The sequence below is a fragment of the Carica papaya genome, chromosome 6 (assembly GCF_054855325.1).
Source record: "Carica papaya isolate Zhongbai chromosome 6, ASM5485532v1, whole genome shotgun sequence".
NCBI classification, from domain to species: Eukaryota; Viridiplantae; Streptophyta; class Magnoliopsida; order Brassicales; family Caricaceae; genus Carica; species Carica papaya.
The window spans coordinates 16,369,933-16,383,938 of record NC_142314.1 but is presented as its reverse complement, the minus strand read 5'-3'; the positions used below and the strand labels follow the sequence as shown (position 1 = coordinate 16,383,938).

At 34.6% G+C, this 14,006-nt stretch overlaps 1 protein-coding gene across 4 annotated transcripts; it reads left to right on the top strand.

Moving 5' to 3' along the window:
- The first annotated feature begins 7,410 nt into the window (after positions 1 to 7,410).
- Positions 7,411 to 13,977, top strand: FRS5 (FAR1-related sequence 5). 4 transcript variants are annotated; one of them, XM_088222788.1, is made up of 5 exons: positions 7,411 to 7,792; positions 7,870 to 10,164; positions 13,032 to 13,206; positions 13,376 to 13,446; positions 13,560 to 13,977. In XM_088222788.1, exons 2-3 carry the CDS (start codon positions 7,948 to 7,950, stop codon positions 13,203 to 13,205), a joined length of 2,391 nt encoding a protein of 796 aa, XP_088078914.1. In that variant the 5' UTR covers positions 7,411 to 7,792; positions 7,870 to 7,947; the 3' UTR covers position 13,206; positions 13,376 to 13,446; positions 13,560 to 13,977. The 4 variants fall into 4 exon arrangements, with proteins under 4 accessions (XP_088078914.1, XP_088078912.1, XP_088078915.1 ...); XM_088222786.1 differs by having other exon boundaries at positions 13,525 to 13,977; XM_088222789.1 differs by having other exon boundaries at positions 13,032 to 13,446.
- Positions 13,978 to 14,006: the final 29 nt, after the last annotated feature.

The following is a 14,006-nucleotide window of genomic DNA, read 5'->3' as shown; positions in this document are numbered from 1 at the left end:
TATGCAGGACTGCCCAGTCAACAGCTTTGACAAACCAGAGCGTGCCGCATGACAAGACACACTGACTCGATGCCATACAGGAGGCCACACTGGCGATCCGCGTGCCCCGAAATCGGACAACCCAAAAGCGCTCCTACGCGCGTGGACGGTCCGGATTCGTTCCCTCCTCAGGTGCGATCAAACGATTGCGATCAAATATGATGAACGATCCTGATTTGTTCTCTCTTTAAATGCGTTGAACGATCGAGATCAAATCACGATGAACGGTCCAGAGTCATTTCCTCTTTAAATGTGATCGAACGGTCGAGATCAAACGCGATGAACAGTCCAGATTAACATGAGACAGGTATAAATATTTTACATGATACTAAACCCAAACCCTAGCTGCCAGCCTCCTGCCGGAGAAAAATAACCAGTCACCAGAGAAAGGATCCGACCGCCGCTGTACCGGAGCCTTCTCTAACCCCCAAAAAATGTAAAAATTGTCCTATCCACATGGAATTTGATTCCGAGCAATCCCATGACAAAATCGGAGCAAAAAGAATGGCGGGTGAGCCAAAAATCACGGGCAAAGCCTGGCATCGCCGCCGCCGTAGGCAAAACTCACAACCGCCTTCGATGAGTCCCTTCCCGTTTTCCATTTTGTGCGATTTTTCTACTGTTGTGTTCAGCGTTCTGTTTTATATAAGTTGATCGAGAAAAAACACCCAGCCGCGAAGGTGAGCCTGCGGAGCCGCCGTATTGAAAAATTCCACCATCGATAGGTTTCCGTTTTTTAATTTTTTTCTGCCAACCAAGGCCCCCTAACATCTTTTTTCGGAGGGATATGTATAAAACTGGTCGAAACCGGACATAACTGACCAAAAACAACCAGGTTAAGGGTAATCGCCGCCGCGGGAGGTGGTGTCGTCTACGAAGCACGATGGTACCGCATTGTCGGAGCCTCGAAATTGGTCGGAAAGGGTTTTTTTCACCAATTTTGATTCCTATGGTATTTTTAGGGTGCGAATGTGTTTTAATCTCCGCTGAAAAATTCAAAAAACCCGAAGACCACTAGTAGACGTAGTAGAAAGTTCGGTATTTCGGATACCGATTCAAGTTAGAATCTCTCAACTTATTCTCTGTTATGGAATTAAAGCTTAATAATCATTAATATGGTATTTTGTGTAATTTAAAAAATTTTGAGAATAATTACATGTTACTAATGGAGCCAAAACCGGTTAGTTATTTATTTGTTTGGCCTATGTAACTAATTGTTTACTTTTACAGCTTTAAATACATGAGAATATACTGGAATTGTAAAATTATTTAGTTGTGCTTCCTTGATTTATATTTATTGCTTGTCTTGTGTAATTTACGATTAATTTATAAAATTGAAAATAATATTCAAATGAAAAATTGTTTGATTATGAGAATTAATAAATGGTTGTCTTACTAGATATCCTGGGAGAGGGTGGATGAACCAGATACATAGGGAACCCTACCGTGAACGTTGCCTCATACTAGACGTAGTATCGAGAAATCATATTTTTGGCACTCATACCGGACGAGGTATGGGGATGATCCGATTCACCTTCATACCAGATGGGGTATTGAGTGATGATATTTTTGGCGTTCATACCAGACGGAGTATGGAAACAGCGTAATACCCGGACTCGAAATTTGGTCTGGGATTAATTTTAAAGTTTAAAAAATATATATAAAAATATAATTTTTAAATTTATAAATTTTGTTTAATGTAAAATTAAGAAAAAAAATAGGTTGAGGATGAAATGAAAATAATTTTGTAAAAAAATGGTGAAAATTTGGGTTCGCAAGGTATTTTTGAAAGAAAAATAAAAAACTGAGGGTCAAAATATAATTAAAAAAATTGCACCACGTAAGACCGCTCAGTCAGCGGCCTCGAGGAACCAGAGCGCTGTGTGGCAAGGCTCACTGACGAGGTGCCATGTGGGAGGCCACCCTGGCAATCCGCGTGCTCGTGATCGGATGGCCCAGATGCATTCCCGCGTGCATGGACAGTCCGATCTATTCCCTCCTCATGCGCGATCGGACGGTCGTGATTAAACGCGATGAACGGCCTAGATTTGTTCCATCTTTAAATACGATCGATCGATCGAGATCAAATCGCGATGAACAATTCAGATTCATTTCCTCTTTAAACGTAATCGGACGGTCAAGATCAAATACGATGAACGATCTAGATTTAAGGGAGACGAGTATAAATATCTCGCATCACACAGAACCCAAACCCTAGCCGTAAGCCTCCTGTTGGAGAAGAAGAACTAGTCGCCAGAGAAGGGAGCCGATCGTCACTTGTCGCCGCATCGGAGCCACCTCCAACTGCCAAAAAATGTAAAAATTCTCCTATTCACTTGAAATTTGATTATGAGCACTCTCATGGCCAAATCAGAGAAAAATGAACGGCGGATGAGGCAAAAACTGCGGGCAAATCCCGGCGGCACTACCGCAGGCAAAACCCAAAACTGCCTCTGATGAGTCCCTTCCCGTTCTTCGTTTCGTGCAATTTTTCTACCATTGTATTTACCGTTCTGTTTTCTACATGTTGACTGAAGAAAAACGCCAAGTCACGAAGGTGAGCTGGCGGAGCCGCTGCAACGAAAAATTTTGCCACCGGTACATTTTTATTTTTTGACTTTTTTCGGATAATCGAGGCTCCCTAACATGTTTTCTCGCAGGGATGAATATAAAATCAGCCGAAACCGACTAATCTAAGGCAAAATGCTGTCGCGGTCGGTGGTGCCGTTGCCAGAGCATAGCGGTGCCGCCGTGCCGAAATTCTAAAATTGGCCGAAAAAAAATTTTAACACCGATTTTGGGTTTTTGGGGTATTTTTAGGTACATGAAGTGTGTTTTAATTTTCATAGGAAAATTCAGAAAATCCGGAGACCGCCAGTAGGCACAGTAAAAAGTTCAGTGTCTCGAATACCGATTCGGGTAAAAATCATTCACTTTATTCCCTGTTATAGAATTAAAGTTTAATTATCAATAATATAGTATTTTTCATAATTTAAAAAATTTCGAGAATTAATTACAGGTTAATAATGGAGGCAGAACTGGTTATTTATTATTATTTGTCATGTTTAACCGATTATTTGATTTTATAGCTTTAAATGCATGATAAATACTATAAATGGTAAAATGATTTAGTTGTGTTTTCTTGATGCATGTATTGTTTGTCTTGTGTTGATTTACGGTTAACTTGTGAAACTGAAAATTAAATGTAAACAAAAAATTGATTGGTTAAATGAATAAATGAATGATAGTCTTACTGGATATATTGGAAGATAGTGAATGGACTGGGTACATAGAGAACCCTACCGTGAACGTCACTTCGTACCTGACAGGGTATCGAAAATTGATATTTTTGGCACTCATACCGGAGGGGATATGGAGACGATTCGTTTCACCCTCATATCGAACGGATTATTGATTGATGGTATTCTTAGCGCTCATACCGAACGGGATATGGAAACGGCCGGTTAGTTGACAATGTTGAATAATAGTTTACGCATAATGGGACATCCTTAGGGGCCCCTAGGGAGATCAGTAGGCAAATAAAGAGGAAAAGTTACTGTTCTTGCTCACTTGAATATAAGATTAGAATGTTATTTGGGTTATTGTCTCTATAGGTTGATTTTAAAAATCTCGCAAATTGTAAATATATGTAATAAATTATTTTCTTTATGATAAATAAATTTACGTAAATTAAGAGCTTCATTGGTTATTTTTATGATTTTTACCAACCTTCAGTTTCTGTATCGGTGAGTAGTGTGATATTCTTACTTGGCTAGTATAGCTTACCCTTTCATTAACTATTTCAGATCAAAATGAATAAGACCTAGATCTTGATCAACAAGAGGGTTGTAAATAGTTCACCACCCGAACTCCCTTCAAAAGTTAGTAAAGGTCGTCATAGAATACTCAGCATATTGTCTTTTAATTATTTCCTTGATTTTGTTTGTTTTTTATTAAAGATCATTCTCGTAAACTTATTGGTCATTCTAAATTATTGTGTAAGGAATGTAAACTTTAAACTCTATTGTTTCACTTCTGTATTTAATTTTTTACTTTATTTTCTTTTAAATTTCAGCCCTCTACAGACGATCAGTTAGTTAATAATGTTGGATATTGGTTCACGCATAGTGGGACATTTCTATGGACCCTCAAGGATACCAGTAGGCAAATAAAAATGAAAAGTTGTTGTTCTTGTTCACTTGAAAATGAGATTAGAATATTATTTGAGTTATTGTCTCTATAGATTGATTTTGAAAATCTTACAATGGTAAATATATGCAATAAATGGTTTTTCTTATGATAAATGAATTTACTTAAATCAAGAGCTCCATTGATTATTTTTATGATTTTTATCAACATTCAGTTTCTATATCGGTGAGTAATGTGATATTCTTATTAGATTAGTATAGCTCACCCTTTCATTAACTATTTTAGATCAAGAGGACTAAGATCCATATCCCAATCAACAAGAAGGTTATAGATAGTTCACCACCCGAACTCCCTTCAAAAGGTAGTGAAAGTCGTCATAGAATGCTCAGTTATTTGTCTTTTGTTTATTTCTTTAATTTTCGTTTGTTTTTTTAGAAGAGACATTCTCGTAACCCTATTAGGCATTCTAAATTATTGTGTAAAGAATGTAAACCCTAAACTCTATTATTTCGCTTCTGCGTTTAATTTATGTCCTTATTTCTTTTTAAGTTTTGGGACTTTACAAACTTCATATATTCAGATATCATTTTTGTAATTTCTCATTTTATGATGGGCAAAATAGAAAATACAAAAGTATGACGACATAAATAGACGGTTATGGTTCTTGAATCACACGTGCACTATTTTATTTTTTTGAAATCCTATCACCAGAAAAAAAAAAACAATTTTTGAAGCCGTATGTTGATTCATAAGTACCTACAAAGACGCAATGAATCTTCCGCGATGGATCCAGATACACTTCTGTTTATCCTTTTTCATTGATTCGGTACAAGATTGCATGTTTAGATTTATTAGATTTAGTTTAATTTGAAAAAAATTTCTAATACATATACATAATCAGATGCCATACACATCAATTAGATTTAACCATTGTCATTCCTCATTTCATTTTAAAGTTAGAGTTTCATTGCGCGATACTCTTTTTACTAGCATCATTAATAGTTCATAGGAATAGACTATATAGAGATCCTCTCTACATGTGGATACTCTAAATATTTTTATAACAAGACATCAATCGGTGTCATACCTCAACCTATATGAGTGCCATAAACATCGGCTGTTCTCAACCCTTAACCTAGGTGAATGCCATAAATAACGATCGTCCCCATACCTCAACCTATATGGGTGCCATAAATATTGATCGTCCTCACCCTTCAACCTAGATGAGCTGTAATAACTTGAATATTAAAAATAAATAAATTTTGTAAGTTAAGAGAGAAATTCTTTTTATTTAAAAAAATGTTTGAATGAATTAAATAAAATTATTAAATTATAGCTTTCTTGAAAAGAAATTTTGAAGTTATGATAATTTTTTAAATTAAGAAGGATCTATTTGAAAGGATTTTAAGTAACTATGTAATTTCATAAAAGTGGGCCACGTGGGATAACCCACATGGCAGCTCAGCCAATGGGATCTTGTGGACATTATTAGTTTATTGACAAATATAATCAAAATCCTTTTTTTCCTTAAATTTGGGAAACGTTTATAATTTTTATAAAATGCCAATTGCTTGGGTCATAACGTTTAAATTCAATTTTAAATAACAAAATTTTATTTCACTCGTTCACCAAATTTATTTTATTTTTGATTCAATTGGAGTTCTATTGAAATTCATATATAAACATGTTACATATATATATAAAAGAATATTATATATTTTAATTAGTATTTAAAATATATTGTATACGTATGAAATTCAATATACATGTGTATATAATTTTTAATTTAAATTAAAAATAAAACTTTTGCTTTTATACCTGATCAGGACTCCATCCAAATTCAATTAACAAGTAATCAAATCCAACTCTAAGTTTTATTTATTTATTTAAAAAAGAAACAAATTGTACAAATTGATTCTAATATATTTGAATCACAATTCATTCATATTATTATCTTTAATAGAGACCAACATTAGAGTGGATGATATGCTAGTCTACCCTACCCTAATTTATATTTGAATAAGGTGAATAAAAACTTATAATTAGTGTGAATATGAGTAAAAATTTATAAATGTATCCACTCTACACTCATATATATATATATATATAATTAGTAAATTATTAGTTATACTTCTAATTTTACTTAACTTAATTAAATTCTAATTAATGTTATATATTTATTATTAGATATTATATTTTTATTTTGATTAATACTTAATTTTTTAATTAAAATTATTTAAAGTATTGTATACAATTTTTTTTTTATAAAAAAAATAGATAAATAAGAGAGTAAGAGGTATAAAGCTTTACCTGTAGAACAAATCGTAGATTAAAAAGTTTTTTACCCACTTGGATTATTATGTATTTATATGAAAATTGACGTACCCGCTACTTTTCCTATCTCTATTCTCTACTAATTTATTTGCATTTCCATTTCTTTTTTTTTTTTTTTTTTGGGCTTCAACCTATTTTGCCTCTAATGATATTTATTATTTTTCTAAGAAAATATTCCATATGTATATTTTTACTGATTTTATTTAAATACAATTATTAAAATAAGAATGAATAATTATTATGATGATAATAATAAATATTTTAGTTTTTATTATACAAACTACTTTTGAATCTTATTGTCATCTGACATAAAAATTTATTTTTACAAAATCAAGTAAAATTTTAATAATTAAATATTTATTTTCGTATATAAAATTATATTTAAAAATAACTAAAAAAATCAAAAACTAGAATAAAATAAATTCAACATATTTTGATTCATTAACCCAAATAATTTTTCTACTTTTTAATTTTTTTCATATATCTTATTTATTTCCATTTGAAAATTAAGCGTTGATACAAAAATTTTGAATTTTATCTTCTAGATAAGCCAATAAAAATTATTGAATTTGAAAAGAAAGAAACAAAAAAAAAAAAGAAAAAAAACGTAATTATAATTAATGAAAGAGAAAAATAGAATAAATATTATTATAGTAATTATGTGATTTAATATTACATTAATAATTTAGGAGAAGAAAAGTTTAACAGATAAATTAGTAACAATGTGCAATATGCATGAACGGCACCGTTTCGATATTAAAAAGAAAAAGTCGATAATCAGAATAGAATTTTTGATCAGACGGTCCAGATCAGCCTAGAGGTCACCATCGCAGATAAGAGCCCCGAATCTAATGTAGGAAGCGGACTACAAGAACCCCACCCCCGCTTTCTGCCCACCGTTGTCGACGCTGTCCGGTCTTTTCTCCTCCCAACCCTCTTCTGCCTCTTCTCTCTGTAAATTTCTTCTGTTGTTTCTTCCAATTTCTCCGACAATACTTACCTCCAACTCATAACCTTCCCTCTTTATCCTACAACCATTGTTCCTGAATCTAGGGTTTCTCCTTTTTATCTCCTTTTCTCGCTAACAACCCTAGGTGCCAACTCCTCTGTTGTTCTCGTTTATTTCTCTGTATTTTGGTTTAAGCTTTGTTGCTCTCACTGCCTAATTCGGCGCCGGCGCTGCCGTTATCTTGGCTGAAGATCAAGAGACAAGGAGGGCGGACGACGTGCATAAAGAAAGCTACAGAGAGATAGCTCACTGTCTATGAAGGTTGGTCCCAAATGTCTTATTTTCTTAGCCCTGCTTCTAACTTCCTCCTAATCGTTGCGGTTTTACTGTTCCATTAGATTCTGCTTGAGGAACTCAGATAGTTATATACATCCACCGACACATAATTCACATACACTACATAGGTAGTTAGGAAGATGGAGAATGAAGTCCTCCAATTCGATATAGGTGTAGGAGGGAACAGCGGGCGAGATGGAGATGACGATGCTCTAGACATAGAACATCATTCCATGGATGATGAAGATGTGGTTGATAGCCCTGCAACTGTTACTGCTGGTGGCAGTGCTGGTTTTAGTAATCATGGTTGTGGAAGTGGTGAAATTTACCTTCCCGACGGGGATCTCTTGGATCTTGAACCATATGAAGGCATGGAATTTGAGTCTGAAGAGGCTGCCAAAGCCTTCTATAATTCTTATGCTCGTCGTGTTGGCTTTAGTACTCGTGTCAGCTCCTCACGCCGGTCCAGGCGTGATGGAGCTATTATACAAAGACAATTTGTCTGCGCGAAAGAGGGTTTCAGGAATTTGAATGAGAAGCGCACAAAGGATAGAGAGATCAAGCGGCCCCGAACTATTACCAGGGTGGGATGTAAAGCTTCTTTGTCTGTTAAGATGCAGGATTCTGGGAAATGGGTTGTGTCTGGTTTTGTTAGGGAGCATAATCATGAGCTGGTTCCTCCTGATCAGGTTCATTGCCTTCGTTCCCATAGGCAAATCTCTGGTCCTGCTAAAACCTTGATAGATACTTTGCAAGCTGCTGGAATGGGCCCTCGCAGGATTATGTCTGCCTTAATAAAAGAATATGGTGGTATTAGCAAAGTTGGATTTACAGAAGTGGACTGCAGGAATTATATGAGAAATAATCGACATAGGAGTTTGGAAGGAGATATTCAGCTTCTTTTGGATTATTTGAGGCAAATGCACGCAGAGAACCCTAATTTCTTCTTTGCTGTACAGGGTAATGAGGATCAGTCTACGAGCAATGTTTTCTGGGCTGATCCAAAAGCTAGAATGAACTATACATACTTCGGTGATACTGTCACCTTTGACACCACCTATAGGTCCAACAGGTATCGGTTGCCTTTTGCACCCTTCACAGGCGTAAACCATCATGGACAACCTGTTCTTTTTGGCTGTGCTTTCCTGATAAATGAATCTGAAGCATCATTTGTTTGGCTCTTTAAGACATGGCTCGTGGCCATGTCGGGTCACCCTCCAACCTCAATCACCACTGATCACGATGCAGTAATCCGGTCGGCAATCATGCAGGTTTTCCCTGAGACTCGACACCGCTTCTGCAAATGGCACATCTTCAAGAAATGCCAAGAAAAATTGTCACATGTGTTTCTGAAACATCCAACTTTTGAAGCAGACTTCCATAAATGTGTTAACTTGACAGAGTCAATTGAGGAATTTGAATCCTGCTGGTCGTCACTCTTAGATAGATATGATCTCAGGGATCATGAATGGCTTCAGACGATATACTCTGACCGCAGGCAGTGGGTGCCAGTATATCTCCGAGATACATTTTTTGCAGAAATGTCCATAACTCAGAGAAGTGATAGTATGAATTCATACTTTGATGGGTATGTGAATGCTTCAACCAACCTGAGTCAGTTCTTTAGGTTGTATGAGAAAGCTTTGGAAAGTAGAAATGAGAAAGAAGTGAAAGCAGATTATGATACAATGAACACATCTCCTGCTTTAAAGACCCCATCCCCAATGGAGAAGCAGGCATCTGAGTTTTACACAAGAAAATTGTTTATGAGATTTCAAGAGGAGCTAGTTGGGACTCTAACATTCATGGCATGTAAAGCTGAGGATGATGGGGATATCATTACATATCAGGTAGCAAAGTTCGGGGAGGATCACAAAGCTCATTATGTTAAATTTAATGTTCTGGAGATGAAAGCAACTTGTAGCTGCCAGATGTTTGAGTTCTCGGGTATCCTTTGCAGACATGTTTTGACAGTGTTTAGGGTAACCAATGTCCTTACCCTTCCATCTCATTATATTTTGAAACGATGGACAAGAAATGCCAAGAGCAGTGTCTTATTAGAAGAACGAGCTACTGATGTGTATAACAATTATCTAGAATCTCATACTGTCCGATATAATACCCTCCGGCATGAGGCTTTTAAATTTGTTGAAAAAGGGGCAAATTCTCTGGACACTTACAATGTGGCAATGGTTGCTTTGCAAGAGGCTGCAAAACGAGTTGCTTTGGCGACGAAGAATGAGGGGAGAATGACTACAACCAATGGGCGTATTAGGAGGAGCTTGGGACTTGATGGAAATCGGACAAACAATTCTAGTGGGAATAATCACGAAATTTTGGGCCAATCCTTGTCTGAGGTTAGATATATTTTCCATTTGTTACTATTTTTTCCTTCTCATCTTGGCAGCATGGTGTTTTATTTTGTTCCTTTCTTAGATTTTAACACTTCTATTACACACGATAACAGATGGTGCTCTTGGATTTTAACATCTCTATTACACACAATATAGGTGGTGCTACTACATCTTTGTTTGTTATGTATTTGAAGTCTCTGGATGACCAATTTGTGCTTGTTGTTTTCAATGATCTATTACTTTTTTTTTTAATTTCCCATTGGCTGTGGAATTTTTTTTTTGGATAGCTAAAACTTGAAAAAGTTAAAGAAAAGAAATGATTATTGTAATATCTTGTTTGGTTTAGCTTTATAAAGGAAAGGAATGGAAAAAAGATGATTTGTTTTAAGGAAATTGTCAATGAGATCCTTTACTAATAAAATTATAAGTTAAGTAGTGAGGATATAGTAAAACTTTTAACTTCTTTTCCCTAAAATTAGGAGGAATGAGAAAGTGGTATTTTAAGAAAAATGGAAAGTAAATGGAGAGATGCTCACTGTCTCTCTCCCTCCATTTCCATTTCTAATTATTTTTTTAACCCAAACAAGTGATAGGAGAGTGAGCATCTCCTCTTTTTCTTTCTTTTTCCTTTACTACCATCAACCCAGATATAGCATTAACTGAATGCCAAGCTACTTTTTCCTCTGTTAAAATCACAACCTTAAATTTTTCCGACTATCCTATTTATTTTCTTTCATCTTCCCTCCTTTTTAGTTACAGTGATGGCTAAATGTTGATACAGCTAGCCTGCTATGGACTAAAATTTCAGTTCTGGTCTTTGTATTGGCAATCTTCTGTGAGAACTTGTCTCTTGAATCTTCTCAATTATGGGCCTTTATTTTGATATTTTTTTAATTGTAGTTCTTATCTACTTGTTTCAGGCATTTTGTTGGCATTGATGCAGTTATTTGTGTTTCAATTACAAATACCTGCTTGGTATTTGGTTGAAGATTTGTTATAATTTCTAGATTCTTTCTATTAAAATAATTTCTTCATTCTTGTTTCGGGAACTTCTGGTGATTTTGTCTCTTGGATAAATGATAAATTCTCAAGGATTGAGCTGATTGTTTCGACAGTATATTGTCCTAGGTATGTTAATCTACAATTTTAAATCCAAAACAATGATATTCGGTGCAGTGGGATATTATTATTTAGATATTATCAGAGTTTTGGTAAAAAGGCAGCACATGAATAAGACTTCAAAATCGTGGGTATTAGAAGAATTTGGGACTAAACTTTGCCGAGCATAAGTAAAAGCATGATTTATTGGAAAAGTTGATTTAATGAAAGATCGACCAAGAATGGGTAAAAATAGTATGTCCAGACTAGAAACTTAAAACTTGAAACTTGAAACTTGAACTGATTGTTTACTTTTCCATCTTGACTGGAAACTTGAAAGGAGAGATGGTTACCAAGAAGGTAGCAACAAGGTTTCATCAGTAGTTATTCTCCAATAAGGAAAAGAAAAAGAAGGTTGAGTTCTTCATATAATATAGAGAAAAAGGTGGTTTAATTCATTAAAGCCAGTTAAGCTATTTTGATTATGACATAAACAAACAGACATGATTGCAGTAAGCGATGTAAGAATTTCATTGAGGAAAAGCTATTTTGGGTTTTATCTTCTAAACTCATATTTGTATGGTAGATCAAGTTTGTTAACAATAAAAATAAGATTTGGAAAATAATGATGAAAATATGATATGAGTTTGAGAACAGTTTTTTATTCTTTTCAACTCATGCTATATTTTCCCTTCATTTTTTAAATCTTATTTTATTTTCAACAGTTGTATATCATTTTTTTTCTATGTTTGTGTGTGTGTATGTAAATTTCAAAATAAAATTTCAAAGCAATTATCTACAACTAACTATGGCCGTTGAAGCATGTCATGCATGTTGTTCAGATCTAAACTTTTACTCACTCTTGTACTACAATAACACTCTCTGTTACATTAATTTGAAGCTTCTTAAGGTCATCAATTGTCTAAGTTACTTTTAGGGATTTGAAGTCCTAAAATATTTTCAAGATGGTTTTTTTGTTCAAATTTCAATTTGATGGAATAGAAAACATAAAATATAATACCAATATGATAGAGATTTGATTAAAAATGACATTATAATTCCAAGTCAATCATGTTTAGTTCAAGTTGTAGAATTGAAATATCAGTGAACTTTGTTCAATTATGTACTAAATGTGCAAGTCGTAGTTAGCTTTTAGATGTCAAATAATTAAATATAAGAATTGAATAGGAATCTAATAGGTTTGAACCAATTGCAGCATTAGTTCTTAGGTGGATCAATGCTTAATCATATTTAGGAGTACCTTAGAATAAAGAGGTCCGAAAATTCTTAACTTCAGAATCTAGACATATTTGGGAGTAGCCTTTTACTTATTCATGCAGTGCAAAGCTTCTTGGCAAGCATGAAGGAAATAGGACTTGGGATTTTTTACTTTTAAGCTTTAATCCTTATTATTGTGTGCCCGTGATTCATTAAAGGTCACAGCTTTATACTTGTGAGGATCTAAGGTAACTTCTAGATTTTTTGATTGATATGTAAAAAATTTTATAAGGACTTGCACTCCCTTGGTGCTCTTGAACATAATTTCTTTTTCTTTTTCAAAAAATCGTTCTGATTGAGTGCCTTTAGAGGGTCCGAATGCTCTATTCAGATTTTTCAAGCTGCCTCTTTCCCATACATATTCACATTATGTGAATAAAATTTGATTGCATATAGTCATATTTCTATTGATAATGTTTATTTGGAGAATTATGCATACTGTTATAAATGGGCTGCTCTGACCTGCTTTAATTACGTTACTTACTATTTCACAGGATGATATGGACAAGAAAATCCGGGAACTTACTACTGAGCTGGAATTTGCAAGTCGAAAATGTGAAGTTTATCGAGCTAACCTGCTGTCAGTTTTAAAAGATATTGAGGACCATAAGTTACAGTTATCAATTAAAGTGCAAAACATTAAGATTAGTTTGAAAGACGGCATTTAAGGTGCAAAAGAGTCAACTTGTATTTATTCTCTAAATGATATCTCAAGCCTCTCAGTTCTTAGCTGTCCGTTTTCTTTTTTTACTTTCATTTTTTCTTTGCCAAAATCTATGGAGATTTACTGGCCCTTTCTCAAGAAGGTATTTAAGCAATTCTCTTTACCATTTCATAGATGACAGGAAGAAGCAGAATCAGATTGGGGTGTGGAATGCTGACTTGGCTTGTAAGAGGCTATAATACAATGTAAATTCTTCATCCTACAACTCAATCACCTTGCTTCTTTGCTTTTTCTGAACCCATCAAATTTTTTTCCTGTATTAGGTGTAATATCGCAAGTTTCAATCCGGACATTGCAGGGTAAAAATATCGTGATAATATATGTTCGGAAGGCATTACCTTTGACTGGGGATATTTATAAAATATGACAAATTCTGGTGATGGACAGAAATCTCTCACGTCAGACTGAGAAGGTCAGATTTGTCCTTAAATCAAGGATGGACGGAAGCAAAGCGCCTTGTGCCAGGCGGGTCTGTAGGGGATTTTATTGTAGGTATATCTGGTTCAGCCTTGTTCACTTTCTCAATTGTGTCAAAGAGCCATTTGTAGGCAGCTCCCATTTTGTATAAAAATTGTACAAGTGTAAACGATGGTATGATTACAGGTTTTTGTTTTCAATACTAACCTGTCAACATCTTGAAGGCTTTTGTATATACCTTTTGAATAGTGTACAACAAGAATTCTATTGAAGAGACAGTAGATGATTTTAACATTGAAGTTATTTCACTGGTGATGCATTTTTATGC

Coding starts and splice junctions, on each gene's coding strand:
- FRS5 (XM_088222788.1), top strand. CDS start 7,948: ATGGAGAATGAAGTCCTCCAATTCGATATAGGTGTAGGAGGGAACAGC. Junction 10,165..13,031: donor TGGGCCAATCCTTGTCTGAG/GTTAGATATATT, acceptor ACTATTTCACAG/GATGATATGGACAAGAAAAT.